At 40.3% G+C, this 19,056-nt stretch overlaps 1 protein-coding gene across 1 annotated transcript in view; it reads right to left on the bottom strand.

Annotated features, from left to right (window-relative positions):
• Positions 1-19,056, bottom strand: part of MYO10 (myosin X) — a 160,291-nt gene that overhangs the window by 42,673 nt on the left and 98,562 nt on the right. Inside the window, 10 exon segments of the mRNA XM_066326351.1 lie at positions 7,853-7,933; positions 10,694-10,802; positions 12,270-12,352; positions 12,532-12,600; positions 13,340-13,432; positions 14,549-14,615; positions 14,856-14,956; positions 15,139-15,285; positions 16,031-16,149; positions 17,085-17,214. Coding sequence (XP_066182448.1) covers positions 7,853-7,933; positions 10,694-10,802; positions 12,270-12,352; positions 12,532-12,600; positions 13,340-13,432; positions 14,549-14,615; positions 14,856-14,956; positions 15,139-15,285; positions 16,031-16,149; positions 17,085-17,214 — 999 coding nt within the window.

The raw sequence follows: 19,056 nt of genomic DNA, 5'->3' as shown, positions 1-19,056 counted from the left end.
GTTCGTCCATCGTGAAAAACTGAATCTTTAGCAGTTGCAGCTATGCACACACACACACACACACACACAGACACACACAGAACAGAGCTTTCTTCAGCTCACTGGTATTTCAAGTCTTTCATGTGATATCTTTGGCTGTACTTGCTTAATTCATTCCTGCTGCTACTCAAAGGAAGTCAAGCCTAGCGAGGGCTGGCTCTTCAGCAACTACTGAAGATATTCCTGACTAACAGGACATGAGGGCTAATCTCACCTTATAGGCAGCAAGAATGTAAATACATTTCACAGCCAAAAAAGTCCTAAACCTTAAGAGATAAAATGCACAATATGCCCTAAGACGTAGTTTAGCAAGGAAGAGATTTGTGAACTTTAAAGTTTTTGCTAAAGAACAATGCTCTGTACCCCAGCGCTGTTTTTGGAGCTCTAGGGATGTCTATTTATCATGGACTGTGCATGTTCCCCTGGAGTAGTTACCATGAGAACACAGCAAACAGGATTTGAATGTAAATTGCCATTTAGAAATGGGGGGGCTTTTTTTTTAGTAGTTAAAGAAGAAAACTTCCAGAGCTTGATGAAGTACACAGTTTTTCAACGCATACATTTGCATGACAATGTTTGCAATTCAAATGCCTGGTAGAGCACACAAGAAGGATGAAAAGCCAAGTTCTTTGCTGGTATTTATAAAAAGCAAATACTTCAGACTCGGGATCAAGTTCCACGATTGCCTGTTCATGCTACATAACCACATATAAAGGAATTCATAAGCCACAAAAAAAAAAAAAAAAAAAAAAAAAAATCCATCAGGTGGCACAACATGCAAGAATTGTTGTAGTGCCTTGAAGTCAGCTGTAGGCAGTAAGATCCTCTGCTGCTGGCAGATCAATTGCTGAAGCAGTCAAAATCTTTCTCACTTCTAGATATTACACTGAACTATACAGCAAACATTGCACATTAAAAATATCCCATCCCCAGTAATTTGATTTTTCCACAGAATTGTTCTGGTACTTTGCCATCTGGGCCTCCCCCATTCAAGTCCCTCCTGAAGCAGCAATTGCTCCCCATGTGTCCCTCCATCCTGCATACATACTGCCACAGCTACTATCCAAGATCCAGAAATTGCTCCTACCACTTGTGGACAGAGTCCTACCAAATGGTACGTGCTGCCAAACATGCAAAACTCTTGTTTGCCTGCTCTGCCCGGAGTTGGGTGCAACCTTTACAGCAGAATGTTTGCTCCCTCGCCTGCAGCATCCCATCTCAGCTCTCTGTGCCTTAGCCTTAGACAGCTCAATTTTAAACTCCTTAACCACGGTCACTGAAAGACAAACCCTAATACACTTAGCAAAGGAATGCCTCGTCAGCCCTGCTTAGCAAACAACAAACCTTGATGAAGAAGAACATGCCTTGTCTGAGTGACTGCCTGGAGAGTGGAATGACCTACTTCAGCCCAGCAAGCGGGGACACTCTGAGACGGGGACAAAGGGACAACCCAGTGGCTTTCAGGCAGCATAAGCAAGAGGCTGCACCACAGCAGTGATGGGAGTGATCTTTCAGAGAGGACACAGCAGAGGCAAGGCTTACATGTAGCATGAAACACCTTGTTCTTTCAGACAGGGATTCAGATTCCCACGTAACATCACTGCCAGCACTCTGCGAGCAGGAGCGATTGCTTTCCTCACACCCACTCTCCTTATCACTTTTACCTAAGGAAGGAGTCTTCTAGCGCCTGACCTAATTATTCAAGTGATGTGTCAGAAAATGATGCAGCTGGGACGTACTCCACAAGTCCTGATTTGAAGCTATGTAATTCTGCAAAACCCAAGGCGACGAGATCCAGGTAGCTGAATTAAGTGTCGTTGGCCAGGCACACACCACACCTTCTGACTGCGCCTTCCTGGTTATGAATAATAAAGCCTTATGAACCAGTTAAAGGCTAAGGAGGATAAATAGTTTGCAGTTGGCCCCATGCACTTGCTGACCTGCGAGAGCAGGCCAACTTGCTGTGTTTTTGGAAAGGGGCTGCTCTCCTCCCGAATCATGAGTCTGAGCAGCAGCTCCCCGAGTCTGACCCGAGCTGCCCAAGCAAGAGCAATCTGTGCTCAGAGCCTGTGGCTCTGCTGCCTCCAGAAGCAATGACAGCAGTAACTGGCAGCCAAAAAGCCTTCTTAAACCAAGTATTTATGATGAACAACTGAGATTAAAAAGAGCCTTTCAAAAAAGGCAATAAGGATCTCTAATATATGAGTTCCTTACACAGCTGTAAATGAATACTGTTAGACCTTAACTTTCCACAGATAGCCCTACACACACCCAGCACCTCCACCTGGGCTATATTATCTATTTCCTCTGCTTTCAAAGTATGACAGAGTAACTATTAATGTGATCAGGCCATCTGTTATCTTTTTCTTATGGACAGCAAGTCAAATTTATCCTGTGATCTGCTAGCTCCCAGTACCAGACACCACTGCAGCTTTGCTGCAGAAGAGCAACCCCAGGGCTTGGCAACTGACTAAACCATACAGACACCTCCATTTAGGGCCTAACACTTTTTGGCTTTTAACTGCTGGGCTCAGCATCTTAAAAAACATACAAAGGCATCTGCTTCCCTGCAAGGACACACAGAGTCTGCTTAATGTTCCTGTATAAAGCCAATGCTTGGAACGAGACCACCTTATTAAGGATAATTTTTTAAAATACAGACTTCTGAAACTAAAGTTATCCCGATGCTTTGCAATCCTATGATTCAGGTACAGCAGAATACCCTTGAAGTTCAGAATTTCTCTCCCTGAATCTTTCAAGGTTGTGTCAGTGCTCTTCCCTATGCAGTACCATTAGACTTGCACTCCTCTTATCCATATTTCTTAAAAAAAAAAAAAAAAAAAAAAAAAAAAAAAAAAAAAAAAAAAAAAATCTCCCCGGAAGGCAAACTCAGTAATTCATACAGTCAAGTCTTAATATGACAATACTGCAATTCCAGCCTGACAACCAGCTCACCTACTGCGCTCCCTGCACTTGTACCTGCTCCACACCCTGCACACAATCACCCTTGCAGATGGGGTCAAGCTCTGCTATCACTTTTCCTTTTGCACTGCATTCCTGAGCTGTACTTCTACCTGGTCTTTAGGCTGGTTTCATGTTATACTTACATTTGTAATGATTCAGAGCTATTTTAAGAACACGACTTTAATTCAGGCGCCAAGCAAAATAGGTTTCTATCTTGTGTCATATTAGAGGACAAACTGCTTACTATTCCAGGGTGTCTCATGGTCATTAATGACCTATGCCTCAAAATACACTGCAGGTGCCAACAGCCATCCCTTGATCCCTTCAAATGGCTCTGTCCCCAGAAGCAATGTTAACAATCCTATTGCCTTGATACTAATTTTCCCAGAATGTATATGGCATACGATAGGACTCTAAGCAGCAGATCTCACAGAATTGATTACAGACTTTTTTCTACCAGTCTTCCTTTGAACTGCTAAGGTATTACCAGTTTAATTTTTCCTGTTGCTCCCTATAGTCCCTACCCTGCAGGAGGTTTACAATATAGGTTTAATTTTGTCTCACTTATTTACCTGACCTAATTAAATTTTAAGATTAAAAAATATTTAATGTAAAAACATGAAGAGAAACAGAATTGTTTCTTTAGAGATCACAAGGTCTGAGAGAAGGCAGCTTTAATCTTGACAGTGATGAGACCATCACAATGGAGGAATGAGACAGACAATAAATGAGCAGACAGGGATGTGAGTAGAGACCCTGCAATCTTGTTGTCTAGTGGCACACACCAACACAAGTTTCTTACAAAAACAATTTCAAAAGTGAAATTTTTGTCTACATCAAATACTTCATGTGAACGATAATTAAGCCAGGATTTTGTCTATCAGGACCAAATTTGCCTTAGATCTGTAACAAAAGAGAAGTGCATGCACCTATTTATGTGCAGAAGAGAACAGCCTCATCTGAACTTGTTGAAGTCTCAAGAACAGGGGATTATAAAAATAAGCTGCAATAACTGAGGTTTTGAGAGATCAGCACAGCTGAAGCCCTGCAGATGCTGGAGGTGGGCCCACTTGCTATGATCATACCAGTATCGTGCCACTGGAGATTATGCCAGTATATTTTCAAGAAATAGCCTAAATGGAAAAGAGAACCTGAGAAAGCCCTTGAGCCAAGCTGTCCAAGGCTGGCTGCTTCTGGGCAACAGGAAAACTTCTGCCTCTGAAACAGCTTGAATGGGAAGTTCAGATCTTAAATTTACTCTGATCTGTCTCCTGAATAGCACCAAGGCTTAGCAACTTTATTAATAGCTGCAAGCTGGAAGAAACATAAGAAACATTCAGCTTATGACTGTATCAAGAGCTGCAGCTTATTTTAAAAAGACAGTCTTCTTTTTTTTTTTTTTTTTTTTTTTTTTTTTTTTTTTTTTTTTTTTTTTTTTGTGGTGGTGTTTGTTTTTCAATTTAAGGTACATGAAGAAAAGGAGACAGACATCAGAAAAGGCAAGGTTGCAGAGAGGACTTATGATCAAATAGAACAGGAAACAGAAAAAGAAACATGAAACCAAGAAGCAGAGAAAGATGTGCTAAAGTTCAAAGGGATGAAATGATACATAGTTCTGCCAGCTGCAGTGAAGATAAGCGGAGCTGAAGAGAAAGACACTTCATTAGCAGAAAACACTCATAAAGCATACCAAGTGGAAAAGTTTCCATGTTATGGATAGCTCCAAACACACTGGGAACTGTGAAAACAGATACACTGATTGTTCTGGGGTCTCCCAAAGATTAATGGGTCCTCTGTCCTTCTGTCTGAGGCCTGCCTGCCGAAATGTCTTGTGACAAAAGGTCACGTACTTCATGCGCTCCCTTTAGGAAATTGCACTAATGAGTGCAGAACTTCCTTTCATATGTAAATGTCCAGTGGTTTACTGCTTATGCTGAATTCTTTTTGCTTTACTGCTTATGTTGAATTGTTTTTGCTTGCAACTGCAACGTATTTAAAAATTGAACTTTTGAAAAATTAAAACAATGAAATAATTACTGTAAATTATCACATCTGCTACCAATATGAATACGCTTCAGTATCTAGAACAGCAGAGAAAGTAGTTTGCTATACATTCTGCTTTTCAAAGGCTTGAGCTTAGCTTCTGTTTGCTTAACTTCATTCACCTACAGAATTCAAACACACTTCTTGAGTTCCCCTAGCTCCTCCTCTCCAGTTACAAAGGATGTTCACCAATAGGTGTGTCCCTTATTTGTACCCAATCCAGACAGAAACAAGTCATGGATAGGCTTTGCTCCCAATAACACAACTTCAGCTCTCTCCTTGATGCATTTCTCTGGTCCAGCTCTCCTTTAATGCTATGTATTTCAAAAAAAGCAGTAAAACACCCCTTTCTTCCACATACTTAAGTATTTGGCAAGCACAGTTGAAGTATCTTCCAAGTGACATCTATCATTCCATGTCACCACGACTGCAGATGGAAAACACAGAGGAAAATGCTCAGTGAAGACTTTTACTTTCTTTTGATCAAAGTTTACTCCACTTCACTAGCTTATCTGAATCTTTCAAGCAGCTTTTTTTCTAACCAGCCCTGCACAATGAGTCATGTATGTGATGATCCCTGGTAGTCCACGCACAGCTCCTGTGTCTCTGAGCCATGCTGGTTCACAGCTGAGCAAACTGAGTCACCTTATTTCCCTCTGTCTAACTGAAAAGAAGCAACATGTTGTATGAGAGGATAAACTACAAACTGCTTAATGGGAAGTGTCCCTACAGAATGCAGCAAAGGTACACAGCAGCCATTGCTGCACAAAGCCACTGCTTTTGTGTCTGCTCCAGTACCTGCACTGCTGCAGAAGGAGAGACACCAACAGTGTCACAAGGTCAGCACTAAAAATCACTGTGTCTGTTCAACATGGAGCGGGGGGCATTCCATGAGAGCAGTGTACAGCAGACAAAACTTCCAACAGTGAATCCCAAAGGTGCATTTTGGTAACACTCCCCTGAGCAAAGCATGCCATCAAGAAGCATTAAACATGTGGCTTTCCTTCTCATTTTCAGTCAAGTCTTCTACTGAGTCAGCTGTAACAGAGGCTCTGTGACACCTTACTCTTGCTCTTCAAACAGCATTTCTTATTTAGTAAAGCCATTGATTCAAGTTAAATTTGCAATCAAATAAAGGCAAATGGAAAACAAGTACAACCATCTTTGCATAAGATTTCAGTGAGATTTTACATGTACATTGAAATGGATTGCCTACATAAATTTCCAGTCTGTTCCTGCATTGACTCCTGCAGTTAGAGGTGGTCCCCAGAGACTGTCTCAAGCTGCTTCTCCTCACACAGCTGCTAATTCTATGAGAAATGTATTTTAGTAGTAGTAAAATATATGTGCAGATACAGTAACACATGCTAAATTTGTCAGGGATGGAGCATTTTAGTGGGAAAATACTGGAAGAACTGGAAATGCAACTAGTGCCTGGTTCTTGCATCAATCACAGCAAATCCTTGTAACTTTGCTACTGTAAAGATGAGCCTTACTAGTCAAGTATGAAAGGACAGATAAGGAAAACCTGTGAGTTTGTTACCAAAATCCTTCTATATAAGGGTCATGGGGCTTCCAGACAGAAACAGGAGCAGGAAAGCAAACAAATTTTTCAAAACTGCCTTCCTTCTGTGATCAGGGACTTTGCTAAACACGCAGGCTCACAAATCCCACCTACTTGCCAGGGCTCTGTCATCCATGTGGGTTCAGCTGCCTGGTGGCTTCACACCTCAGAGCACCAAACACCTCAAGACATAGAAAGTTGTTTTTATTTGCTCCCAGGCTGCTCCCTCTAGCAAAGGTGCCCCAAATCTGCATGTTATTTGGCATATCACAAATAGCAGCGCAAAAGCAGAGTTAACAGTCAGCAACTGAAAACATGTGAAGTCAAGGATGTGCTGCCCAGGTAGCATTAAAACCTACAGTGAAATCCACACATTTGTTTTGTTAGCATACCAATAAAATAGACAGCCCAGAAAAATGGAAAATATGGATTTATAGTGAAGTCACCATCTGTGAGTTGCCATGTGAAAACCATGAATCAGATTCACTAGCACCTCTGCCTGTTGTAGCTTTGACAAAGCAGACCATACCTGAATAACAGTCTATTATGCCCAAAACAGATGTGCAAAACCCCAGGATATCAGAACCAGGCTAACAATATTAATTTCAATGACTACTCTACCCTTACCACTTCATTTATAGAGAGCCCTCCAACATATTTAGGCAAATCTTGACACTGCCTTTCATTATCTGTAACTCAAAAGAAAAAATTGATATTGTAAGCCTTAGTCTCCAAGCCTGTTTTAAGAACAAAATTCTGAAACAAAACAGAACACCCAGCATGTAAAATTCTAGGTATCTTCATAAATTGAAAGACTAAGAGTCTGACAACAGAGTCATTCACCCCAGTTTTTCTATATACATCTGAATCACTGCCCCTAGTGACTTAAAACAAACTTTGAGATTTTGATATTTTCTCTCCCCCTCAAAAGAGTTCTTCTCCCTCACAGAGTTGTCACACAGGAAGTGCAGCCTTCTACCTTCTGTTTACCACCTTCCTTAGAGCCAGTAATTTATCAGAGTTGTGAGTAATGACTATTAAAGAGGTGCATAGGCCATGTGCAAAAAAATATTTTTGATTGATTAATCAAAAGCCCTTCCCAGTGCCTTCCTCTTGCAGAGCCTTCTATAAAATCAGTGAAGAATGCTACCCTCTGCTTCACACAGTGGTAAATAACCAGACAGGCAGCAAAAGATTATGCTTGAGATGAACAGAAAAGATGGACACCATTTAAAATCTTACCTTCTGCACGTTGGGTTTGATGCACCGAACAAAGAAAGGATTTGAAGAACTCAGCATTGCCATTAAAGAATGAAGTGATTCCTGAAACACAGGAAGAGAGTAGATAGTACTTCACAAGCTGGATTTTTGTACAGCAACATAACCCCGGAGAAGAGCTCCTGCAGCTCAGCACTGCAGACAGCATCTAACTGCAGCACCTAGTGGTGCACACCAGGAGTTACTGCACCATGGAAGCTCCTGCTTCCCAACAGACGGGGTCAATACGAGTGTGTTCGCTTCTCCCACCGGCTCCTCTGATCAAAACTGGCATCACTGTTTTACAATGAACAAGATTCACAGATTGATATGAAGAAAACACCAAATGGTTGCTCCCGGGACCTTTCAAATGACTGCTAAAGACTTAGGATCCACATTCCTAAACAGCTAAACTTGAGCAAGTCAAAAGGAAGGATAAGGGTTCTATGGCAAAATCCACCAACTCATATTTCCTCTTTTCATTTCAACCACCCCAAACCCACTCATTTTCCATCTTCCCTGAAGAAAACAGGTTTTTTCCTAGCTTTAGAACTCCAAATGATCCAATGCACATTAGATTATCAGTTGCCTGAACCACAGCCTGGAGATAAAAATCACAAAATCCCTCAGTCCTTTTATGATTATTACTTTAATTACACATCCGCCCCTTTCCCGCCTGAGCCATCGTTCCGTATCTTATTCCAACTTGCCTCATTCTGTATCATTAAGTATGATGAACCTTTTTAAACTGAAGTCTTGCATTTACTTTACAGAGATACAAACGATTGCACAGGAGAGGAGCCCAGGCTCTAAAGAGCCCACAAAGTTAGCAATGGTAAAGTCACACCCCTCAAAGGTGGCCCTTTGTGCCAGGCAGCAGAGAGAATACAGAGCAGGCTGCCAAGGAGGCAGAAAGTGCACATTTTAAAGGAGCAATACTGTGTGTCCTGCCATATGTCTTGGAGCAAAACTGTCAATGTCAGTCTATTATAACAAATTCTTGCTTTAATCTGCAGACCAAGCATTTACTTGGTGATTGAACCTGCAGTGATAAACGCAGCAGGCAGAGCTATGGCTGTGCACAGGAGCTGGTGCAGGGCAAAGTGAGCAAACAGTGAAATAACTGGGAACATAAATGGTAGTTTTCGGTTCGCTTGCCTTTGCCAGCCTACGGACCAGAGAGCTGGGTAGCAAATATAGAACAAAACACACAAAGATGAAAAATCTCTGTGTAAAGACAAACATTTACAGCTTTGAAAAGTAAAGGCTTCATTCATATTAAACCCGTGTGAACATTACACATGTGGACAATTCTCTCAATCCAGCCTCCCACTTAGAGATTGGAAAAGTTGGGTCAGTCTAAACAAAAATGATTTAAACTATTTTCACTTTCACCTGTGGTACATCCAGCCAGATTCTGCACAGTGCTGCAAGCTTCTAAGTCACTGTCAGGTGATGAGCTAATCTGGAGCTTGCCCTGCTGTAATCAACAGGCTGAAACAGATGGTATCTAAACTCTGTTATTCTGTGTGCACCCCCAGGCCTGCATTAGGCAGGTCATCAAATGAAAAGAAGAGTCAACCAATTTATCATGAGAATAAAACTGTGAAGGCAAAGTTCTTATCTGCAGTTGAAATAAGATGGACTAATCCCAGTAAGGCTTTAAAACACGCAAAAAACACCCAACCTCATTCTCTGGGGAAGGCATGATGTGAAGGTCAACCTCTTTCAAAGCAGCCCAGCTGGTTAATGGTCAGTTACTGCAGCATTAGATAAGAGGCAATAATGTTTTGATTTCATGTTTTATCACCTTTATGCTTTCCAGGGCCCCTGACAGAGAACAGAAGGAATACTACGCATTGTTCTACCTTACTAAATGAGTGAAAAAAATGGTCGGTTTTTTGTAACGTTAACATCTTAAAGGGCTACTTTGCACATATACAAACGACCAAGTGGAAACAGTACCTTCTGCTACCCCAGAGAATCAGTAAATAACACCATCTCATGACAAGAAATGGATACTTCTGAGATGAGTTATGGTAGCACAAAGCAGGCTGTCCTGAAAATACAACATCAGTGGTTTTTTAATAAAAGACATTGCGTGTGCCCCAGCATACACTCCTTGCTGTTCTGTCCAACACTTAGCAATAGTCTATTAGGATAAAATCTGCCCTTAAGCAGTTCTAGTCTGCTCTTTTTTAAAAAAAGTGAATGAACTCTGCAAATGTATATTAATTCAAACAAAATGAAAGGCAACTAATCCAGACTTGTACTCATGCAATTTAGGAGATGTTTCATGCCAATCTTTCTCTTTTAAATAATTTGCAGATAGACTTTATGGTAGATTTCAATTTGGTGCCATTTTTGATGAGAGTCTATAAAGCCTCATAAAAAGGTGTTTAACAAAAATGCCTTCCAAACTTTAAGTTAAAGCAAGGCAACACCTTAATGAGGTATTTATTCAGCACTTATTTTCCTTAGCATACAGGCACTGCTGTAAGGCTTTGTGGGATTTTGTGGCTAGATTTAGATTATAAAGACAAACCAGGACAAGAGAGACCAACTTCACAGATGAGCTTTAAAATAACAAACAGGCAAGTCGGGAATGCAACAGGAGTTTTGTGGGAATGGTGTGATGGAAAGGTTAGTGTCTACTTGAAGCCAGCCAGGACAGTCAATCAGTTAATCAGCAAGGGCAATGTCACAGAAGAGACAGCAATGGTTTCATGCTCAAGTTTTGCCTTTTTCAGTCTGCACCTGTTCTTCACTGACCAGGGTCTGTCTATTACTGATTAGCTACAGAGCAGAGACAACACATTAACTAACCTTGAACTGGAGACTGACAGTGGGTTTTCGGTGCTTGCTTCCGCATTTAAGAGTGTCCTGATTGTTGCGACTTGAAACGTGTTCAAATAGATCATAGATGAAATCAAGACTGAAATGGGAAAGGAAAACAGTATTTCTAAGGGGTATCTTAATCTGTTGAGATCCATGACTGTAGAATGCAAAGAAAACACTTAGCAAGAAGCTCCTCCATCATAAACATACTTATTGATATTTTTCACAATCTTTAACAAACAGTAGATTTTGCCTTTGCAGAATTTATCCAGGGGAGAAAAAAACAATACAAAAACCCCCAACAAAACAAAGGGGTTCTTTCTTCTCCACTGCAAACACATCATTAGGGAAATGAAGTGTTAAGTCCTAGAGGCTTTACTGCATTTTACTCCACTCACTCAACCAAAACTCCAGCTGACTGCAACCGGAATTGTACCTGAAAAAAAGACTAAAAAACAACACTCCCAGCTCGGTTAGGGACATAACACAAAACAGCCACTCATGCAAGCCTCAGCTAACAGCTGTGCATGCTGTTTTCTATCCTATTGGTTGGGTACTCTCCTCTTAGCATTTCTGCAGAAACACAGATATTTTAATTCAAGCTCCACATAGATATTGGTGCAAAAGCAAAACCAGGCCCAGCCAAGTTTAACTCATTTATTCTTTTTACCTAGATACTTCAATTGACAGATGTTATATCAGAAATGTCATAAATCCAGAACAAATAACATAGAGAATGTTAAGATTTGCTTAATAACAGTTTCCCCTGCACAGAAGGGCTTAAGGGATTTACAAACAAGCAACTCGCACAGCAAGGCAGGATGACTGGATGGGATAGGGGAGGGTAGCAGATGAGACAGCAACATCCAGGCTCAGCTCTCTCTTCTTCTGCCATTCCTCTGGGTGTCCTGGAGTCTCAACCAAACACCCACAAAAAGGGATGTGGTACCACCACAGCTCACATGGCACCACTATAAGGACCCTAAGACCTTACACTGCAGAATGACATGAGACATACAGGTACTAAAGGCATCCAAGCTCAGACTTTTAAGATAAATCTTAACAGAAGTTCCCCCCTTGAAGCAATGACTACATGGCAGTCTGAACTGTGGTAGTGTCCGACAGCAAGTGTTCAACCAGTCAGAGAATGCCAAGAAATACAAACATGAGTAAAAAAACCACACATGCATGCTGCCTATGAGGCACTCCGGAACAGTTAAAAACCATGACCACCTTCCAGCATCCTTACTCATTCCAGAGCAGCAAGTCAGTTCTCTAGGAACCCTCTGGACTGAACAGCAACAACAATACAATGTAGGTAAACCCAGCTTTGTCAGAAGCAATTACAGGCAGATCTGCTTACAGGCAACTCTGATATGCTCATTTCTGTGGTATGATATGTTCACCTCTGTTTCATTCTATGCTCATTTCAGGTCTGTCAATGTCTGCTGCTATGCAACATCTAACATACCCAAACCCCAGAAGAATTAGGTGCTCAATCCTGGCAGAATTAGTTGATATAACACCCCTTAGTATCATGTCCTTAAAAATTGTAGAAACTTACCTGCTTTCACGTAACAAGTTCAGGAGATCATCTCTAAAAGTATCTCTGTTCTTCTCCAAGATCCCCCTGACATCATACTGGACCTAGAAGGAAACAGCGCTGGTTCAAACAACAAGCCAAACAGTCAGGCACCTCTCACAAGAGCAGTGCTGTAAAAAGTGCTGAGGGAACAGAGTGCTTTAGTTAATTTTGAGCAGCCTTGGGGCAAAATTAAGCTAATGAAAGTTCTGCTTGGAATAATTTCAGCAAATAAAGAAATTACCTCCCCAGCGTAGTGCTTCACTCCAAAGTTGTGAACAGCAACCCTTGGTTTTACATAAAAAGGATTGTTCTAATTGGAGAGAGAAAAAAAAAAAAAGAGAGAGAAAAATATTTGGAGGGGGTTGTCACATTATCCTCTTAACCCACACCTAAACAGACCATTGTCTTCCAGTAAACTCCCTGGAAGATTAGTGCTCCAACAGCAAACAAGCAACTGATGATAATAGGATTTGTTAGTCTGGGCTGCTTCAAATGCAGTAATAACAGATTTATAGCACATAAAAAGGCATTATACTAAACCTGAACCCCATCTGGCAGAACCATCTATAAAAGGCATTATGAAAGAGAAGGCTCTGTCTTAAACTGGCAGTTACTAAGATTGGTGGATATGCTTGCATCCCAGAAACTGTGCAAAATAATTCCAGTATCACAAATAAAGGTAATATTAATCTGGATAGAGGAAACAGCAAACTTTCAGTAAATGGTGTCAAGGTGAATGCTTTATTACATCAAGAGAAATTGAAGATCTAAATAATCTGAGCTACTGGAGGTTGACAGAGCTCTCTTGTTAAGAGTAGAATTTGACTTATTCACCACAACAGAAACCTTTAAGTCAATAGCAACAAGGATATGCTCTTCCAGTAACCAACTCAGCCTTGACAGCAAAGTATACAGATTGCTACAGAAGTAGGATCACATCCAAAAAAGCCTCTAGAACTATGCACCCATATGTTTGAACCACAAATTTCTACTGAAGCAAAGAGATCCTACATAATTTGCACAGCAAATATCAGCAAAGCGTCACATACAGCATGCTGGGCATTCAACTTCTCCAGTAATGTGGAGTCAGTGGCTTGAGGAAAATGGCTCTCCTCATTGATGAGTGCCAGTAGTCCCAGTTTCTAGAACAGCAAGAAGAGGCAGACGAATTAGTACATGGACGGACCCAGCTTTGTCCCAGTTTGGAAAAATCACAAAGCCCTTGAAGCTGCGGTGTGCAGAGAGGCACAAAATCAACCATATACAACAAAACCCCACTCTTGAAGGTGACTGTAATCCTGTTTTTCTGGCAAGGCTACTTTTGAAATATAGAGCATACGATCTGTGGGCAAAATAAAGAAAAAGAAGCTACTGGAAGAATCAGTTCTGCTGATGGAGGAAGTTTTTAAATGCATACAATGACATTGCTCCAGAATATATTCCCAGCCTCCAAGATCTCCAATGATCAGGAATCTGAGGAGTTTGAGTAAAACAGCCTTTCAGAAAAGTTTCTTCCATATAATTATCCACCCAACTGTTGAACCAATGCAAACTTTTGGCACCCAGAGTGCCCAGGGGCAGAGCAAAAGATGTGCAGTTTAACTTCAATCTGCATGAAGCACAACCTCCCTTTGCTTTACATATGCCTCTGTGTAATTTCCTTTGATGTTCCCTACTTCTCATGCTAGAAGGGTTGGTAAACAAAGCAAGCTACCCCACAGCTCATTAATGTGTCCAGCAAGCTCCAGGTTGATATGGCCTCTCAGAAAAACACAGTTCTCCAGGTGCATGCTTTAATAAGCCACTTCCCAAGGGCTCAGAGCAGTTCCTGAAAAGCCACACTGCCCTGACTGCAGTCACGTCCTGCCAGCTGGATCCCCTGCCCACTGCCACTCACTTCTGTGCTCGTCTGAACCTCTGCAGTCACACACCCTGCCGTGGAGATAAACTCACAGAGCCTGCCTGCACTGATGGCAAGACTGAGCACGGATCAAATGATCCTTTTTAATCATCTCCAAATATTGCTTTTGTGTATAATCACACACAGAGAAAAGCTGCTGCAAGGAAAAGAGCTCACAATATGATCTTTTAACATAGCCATACATGAAAATGATCTGATTAAAAGTTTGCTACTTAAACAAATGGTGCAAGATCCACCATTCTCTTCACTTGTTCTTTTTGTCGATAACTGTTTTAAAGACATTTTACTTCAGAACAAAAAACTAAAAATAGGTAACAGTATCAAAATTCTTTCTTACCTTTTCAATAAGATCCAGGCACTCCCCATTGTCTGTCCAATCAATATCCTCCCAAATTAGTCCTTCCCTAAGGAAAATAAAGAGGGCCTTCTTATTGAAATTATTTTAGTTGTAGAAATAGGAGAAGCTGATGTACTTATCTTGCAAATTATAGCAAAATCAGCTTGCTTTTATAAAATACACAGCTCCAGACAGAGACTTTCAAAGGAAACTAAGGAAACTAAGTGAACATGATATTGTCAAAACACTAACTTCAAGTGAACATGATATTGTCAAAATTCTTTCAAGTTTCTCCCCTCTCTCTTACCTGCTGTATTCCAGTTGCTCCAAGGAAAAGATGTGCTTGTTGAAATACTCCTGAAGCTTCTCATTTGCATAGTTAATGTTGAACTGCTCAAAACGGTTTACCTAAAGAGACAAGAAATTTTCAAAAATGCATACACCTCAAATATTTTACTCTGCAAACAAGGGAATGGGTTAGGTAATAACATGTTTAAAAATCAAGTTCCAGAGAAGATGACAAAAATATGTGAAGCAATAAAGCATAAATAACAGACAATCCACTTGAATAAGATTTTGAAACAACCTACCTCAAAGTTTTCAAATCCAAATATGTCCAAAATTCCAATAGTCTTGAAGTCTTCCTTGCTCCTGATTCTGCTATTGATTTTCTTAATGACCCATGCAAAACATTGAGAATAAAGTGCCATAGCCATAGAATCTCTGCTGTCTATTGCCTGAGTAAAAGAGGGAATACACAACACATCAACCACCCCGTGACAGAACTGACCAGACTCTGCTGGTCAGTGTTCTTAGCACAGCACAAGACAATGTTTAATGCAAGCAGCTTCCTATTCCTACACAGCTTGGCAGCAATTGTATTAACACTTATAATGTCCTGTCATCATGATTTGAGCTTTAACAGTTTAACTTATAACAGCTGCACATCTATGTGGCTTTAGAATTACATTTCAGGGATAAAGCATTCAGAAACTAGTAAATGATAAACTTCAGGTATGGAGGACAGGGAGAAAAGTGTAGGAAATAATACCTTAATTCACCCTTTTTCAGAGGGAAACATGAGACATGTTATGCACACATCTTATGCATACCTATTTCTAGTTCTCTTCTTATAAATTATAAAAGTATTTCTCCTGAAAATTTTGAAAAAACACCCTCCTGACACAAGTGTCCATAGTGGAAAAAAAAAATCAGCCTACATGTTTAGAATCTGAAAAAAAATGGGAAGTAATCAGGCTCCATTAGAATAACAAGAGACAAGCTATAAGCCCTGGCCAGAATAATAGGATGGAATCTAAAGAGATTATACCCTTCCCGAAAAAACTACATAGTACTTTTGATGACAATTCTGATGCATGAGTTAAGCTTCTTTCCTTGAGTGATCAATGATTTCTATGGACTTGAAGACCAAGACATCTTTCAAACACCCTGAAAAACATGTCAAAATTAGGATGCCTTTACCTGTTGTATACTAAGAGGTGTTAGGATTTCTTCTCCCCTGAGTATCATCGACCTCTGAGTCAATGCTTCTGTTAGCTGTGTGGAGTCCAACCCCAGTAACTCAGCAGATCTACCCAGGGCTGGCAAAAGAGAAAAAAAAAATACCAAGATGTCCTTAAATGTATAAGACAAATTTAGTTTTCTACCATAATTATTATTATTATAACTATTTCTACCACCACCATTTAAGATGTTCCTAAAATGACAGGGTTTAGACATGAAAACTCAACTAGAAATTCTAGGATACTGTTTTGCTGCTCATGAAAAGGCATAAATATGTACAACTGAAGGAAATTAGCAGTAGAAATACAACACAAGTAAGTCACAAATATTTAATTTTCCTCTTAATATTACATGTCAAGAAAACAAATAACCTGCTGCTTACCCTAACACATTTTTCCAGATACAAACAGTAATTAATTCCTTGTCCACATGAATGTGTTTCTGCTTTGCTTGGGATGATGAGGATAAACCAGTGCAATTTCTCTTCCATGAATACTTTAATTTTCAGTTTTGCTATAATGTGGTATATAAAGCAGTACCTGATGCTACTCTCTAATGCCATGTTTAAACAAACATTTAAAATGCCCACCAGCTCAATTTCTAGACACACCAGCACATTCTTTTGGATATGTAATTCAAACATCAAAAGCCCTTAAGAAAGATACTTTCAGTGGAGTTCGTGGTTAGGGAATGTATTTGAACACTTATGTTTTATCAACTTGAGAATTCTTTGAAGAAGGAATTAGATTAAAATAGAATTTCATTACTGTTAATGGAACAAATATGCGCCCAAGGTCTTCTCATATTAAGACCCAGCATCCAGCAGCAGACTACTCTGCCTTATCTGTCAAACTCCATCCTCCCAAAGTAGCATTTTAATCAACATTTACAGATGTTAAAAAACATTAAAACCCTTTCATTGCTTGACCTTGCTATGTTGAGATATAATAACAATGATAGAGGCTTTCAGAACTCCAAGGAACATTCAGATTTGGATGCACAGCCTTCTCACCTGTTTTAAAGGACACTTGTGCCCCGCCAGCAGTGATGAACTCAATGTTTCCCAGATGCAAAATGCCAGCCAAGAGCCTCAGAACTTCTCGTACTTCCTCCCTGCTGAACTCCATCACTTCCATTGCAGTCTGGAATGACATGTGTGCTTGTTCAATAACACGCACACAGACTCAAAAATGGGAGGCCTTAGAAAAGCAAGTCAGGACTAAAAGAGAGCTTTGGGTTTCATCCAAAAGTGAATACACTCTAAGGCATCACTGGGACATCTTGGAACATGTAGTATCACTCTGCTTTCAAGAAATTTCATTTTGATGCTGTAATGATGTCGTAATTTGCTTTCAAATTCATCATTAAAATTGTATAAATATTGGAAAGACCCACTGAGTTGTACACCAGATGCAATTATTCTAATTTGAATTCTTAATTGATTACCTCCTACATGTTTTTACCAAAATTTGCCTATTGGCCTTGTGGGTAACAAGGCATGGGGGAGGAAACAGCAGCATGTAAGATTTGATCATTTTTATGCCCAAACATGCACCTTACCAAGTGTGGTCTGACAACTTCCAGCAAAACTGAGTAAGAAAGGTTTCTATATAAAAAGTGTCGAATTTATGAATAGACACTGTAGCAACAATCAAGGCTCAACTACACAAATGCGGAGAAGAGCAAATAGTAAAATATTAAAAGAAACACTAAAACATGAGGAACACATCCTTCGACACAGAAGGCCCCTTGAAATGATCAAACCTTTCAAATTTGAGTGTAATATGAGCCTGTCTGAGACCAGGTCAGTTTTGTATCTGTACAGTCAGACTCATCATGTTATAGTCACTGCAGCTGTTTGATGGATGACACATTTTATCTTTCATAAATCATCCATTACAAATGGAAAAGCCTCAGACTCATCCCACAGTTCAAAGCAGGGTAGAGATAATTGCTGTAGGTTTAATTTGTAAAGAAGACCTGTCACAGCAAAAGGGCAGCAGTGCTATGAGTTCATCTCCATGCTCACTCTGCTGTCTCTCCCTGTCTCCTACAAAAAAAGCTCCCCTTAAGTAACATTTCCAAGACTTACAGTGCAATAAAAGCAGTCAATGGAGATGACTATAACAGGAAAAGACGGGTGAGGGTGAGCTGCAGGGGTCTCTGCCCACCTCCTGCTCTGAGAATACAGCCTGGCAGCCCCTGCTCCCAGCCTGCCCATGCTGCAGGCAGCAGGCAAACATCACCCATCCAGCTGATTTCATGGTCTGCCTACCCTGGGACAATTAGCACAGATTAAATATCATGTTAATCACTTCAGCATGTGACTACAATATAGGTAAGTTACCAACATTTCCAACACTTCCTTCTGCCATACAAGATGAGGGATTTTCATGCTGAAAAAATCTGCTGCATCCACTACACATTAGTTCATCAATTGGACAAAAAAGATTAACATAGCTAAGCAAAAACATTTTGGAGGAGGTCATAAAACCAAATGTTTTATCTGATTTTTAAAATCTAACACACATCACCTCAATGCTACAGTACCCAATTAGCATGGTCAGTACGGACTAATTGCTGTGGATGTAAGATACAAAGCCATTCTGAGAGATTCCATCAGGACCCATATTTTTAATCTGTGTTTATGTTCTCATAACTCTTTTGTGTAAGTTACTCCACACAAGTGGATTTCCCCGCTGCATCTTAAAGAGTCAGAGGTGCTTTGCTCCCTGTGTGCTGCACTGCAGACTCCAACCAGTAGATGCCACATGATTTGGGCAAAGCTTTCACATTGAAAAACAGTGATATAGATATAGACAGAGATATAGATATAGCTGTAATATAAAACAATGCAGAGAAAGGCATGTAAAAGTTTTACTGACTTCCCAACAGTATTTTAATTTCAAAACATAAGCATTTTGCTAAATTACAGCACATTTTGAAAAAAATTAAACACTGGAGGAAAGATAAAGGCATGCTCA

This window comes from Sylvia atricapilla, chromosome 1, assembly GCF_009819655.1.
Source record: "Sylvia atricapilla isolate bSylAtr1 chromosome 1, bSylAtr1.pri, whole genome shotgun sequence".
NCBI classification, from domain to species: Eukaryota; Metazoa; Chordata; class Aves; order Passeriformes; family Sylviidae; genus Sylvia; species Sylvia atricapilla.
Note: the sequence above shows the minus strand (reverse complement) of the source record. Positions and strands in the feature narration are given on the sequence as shown.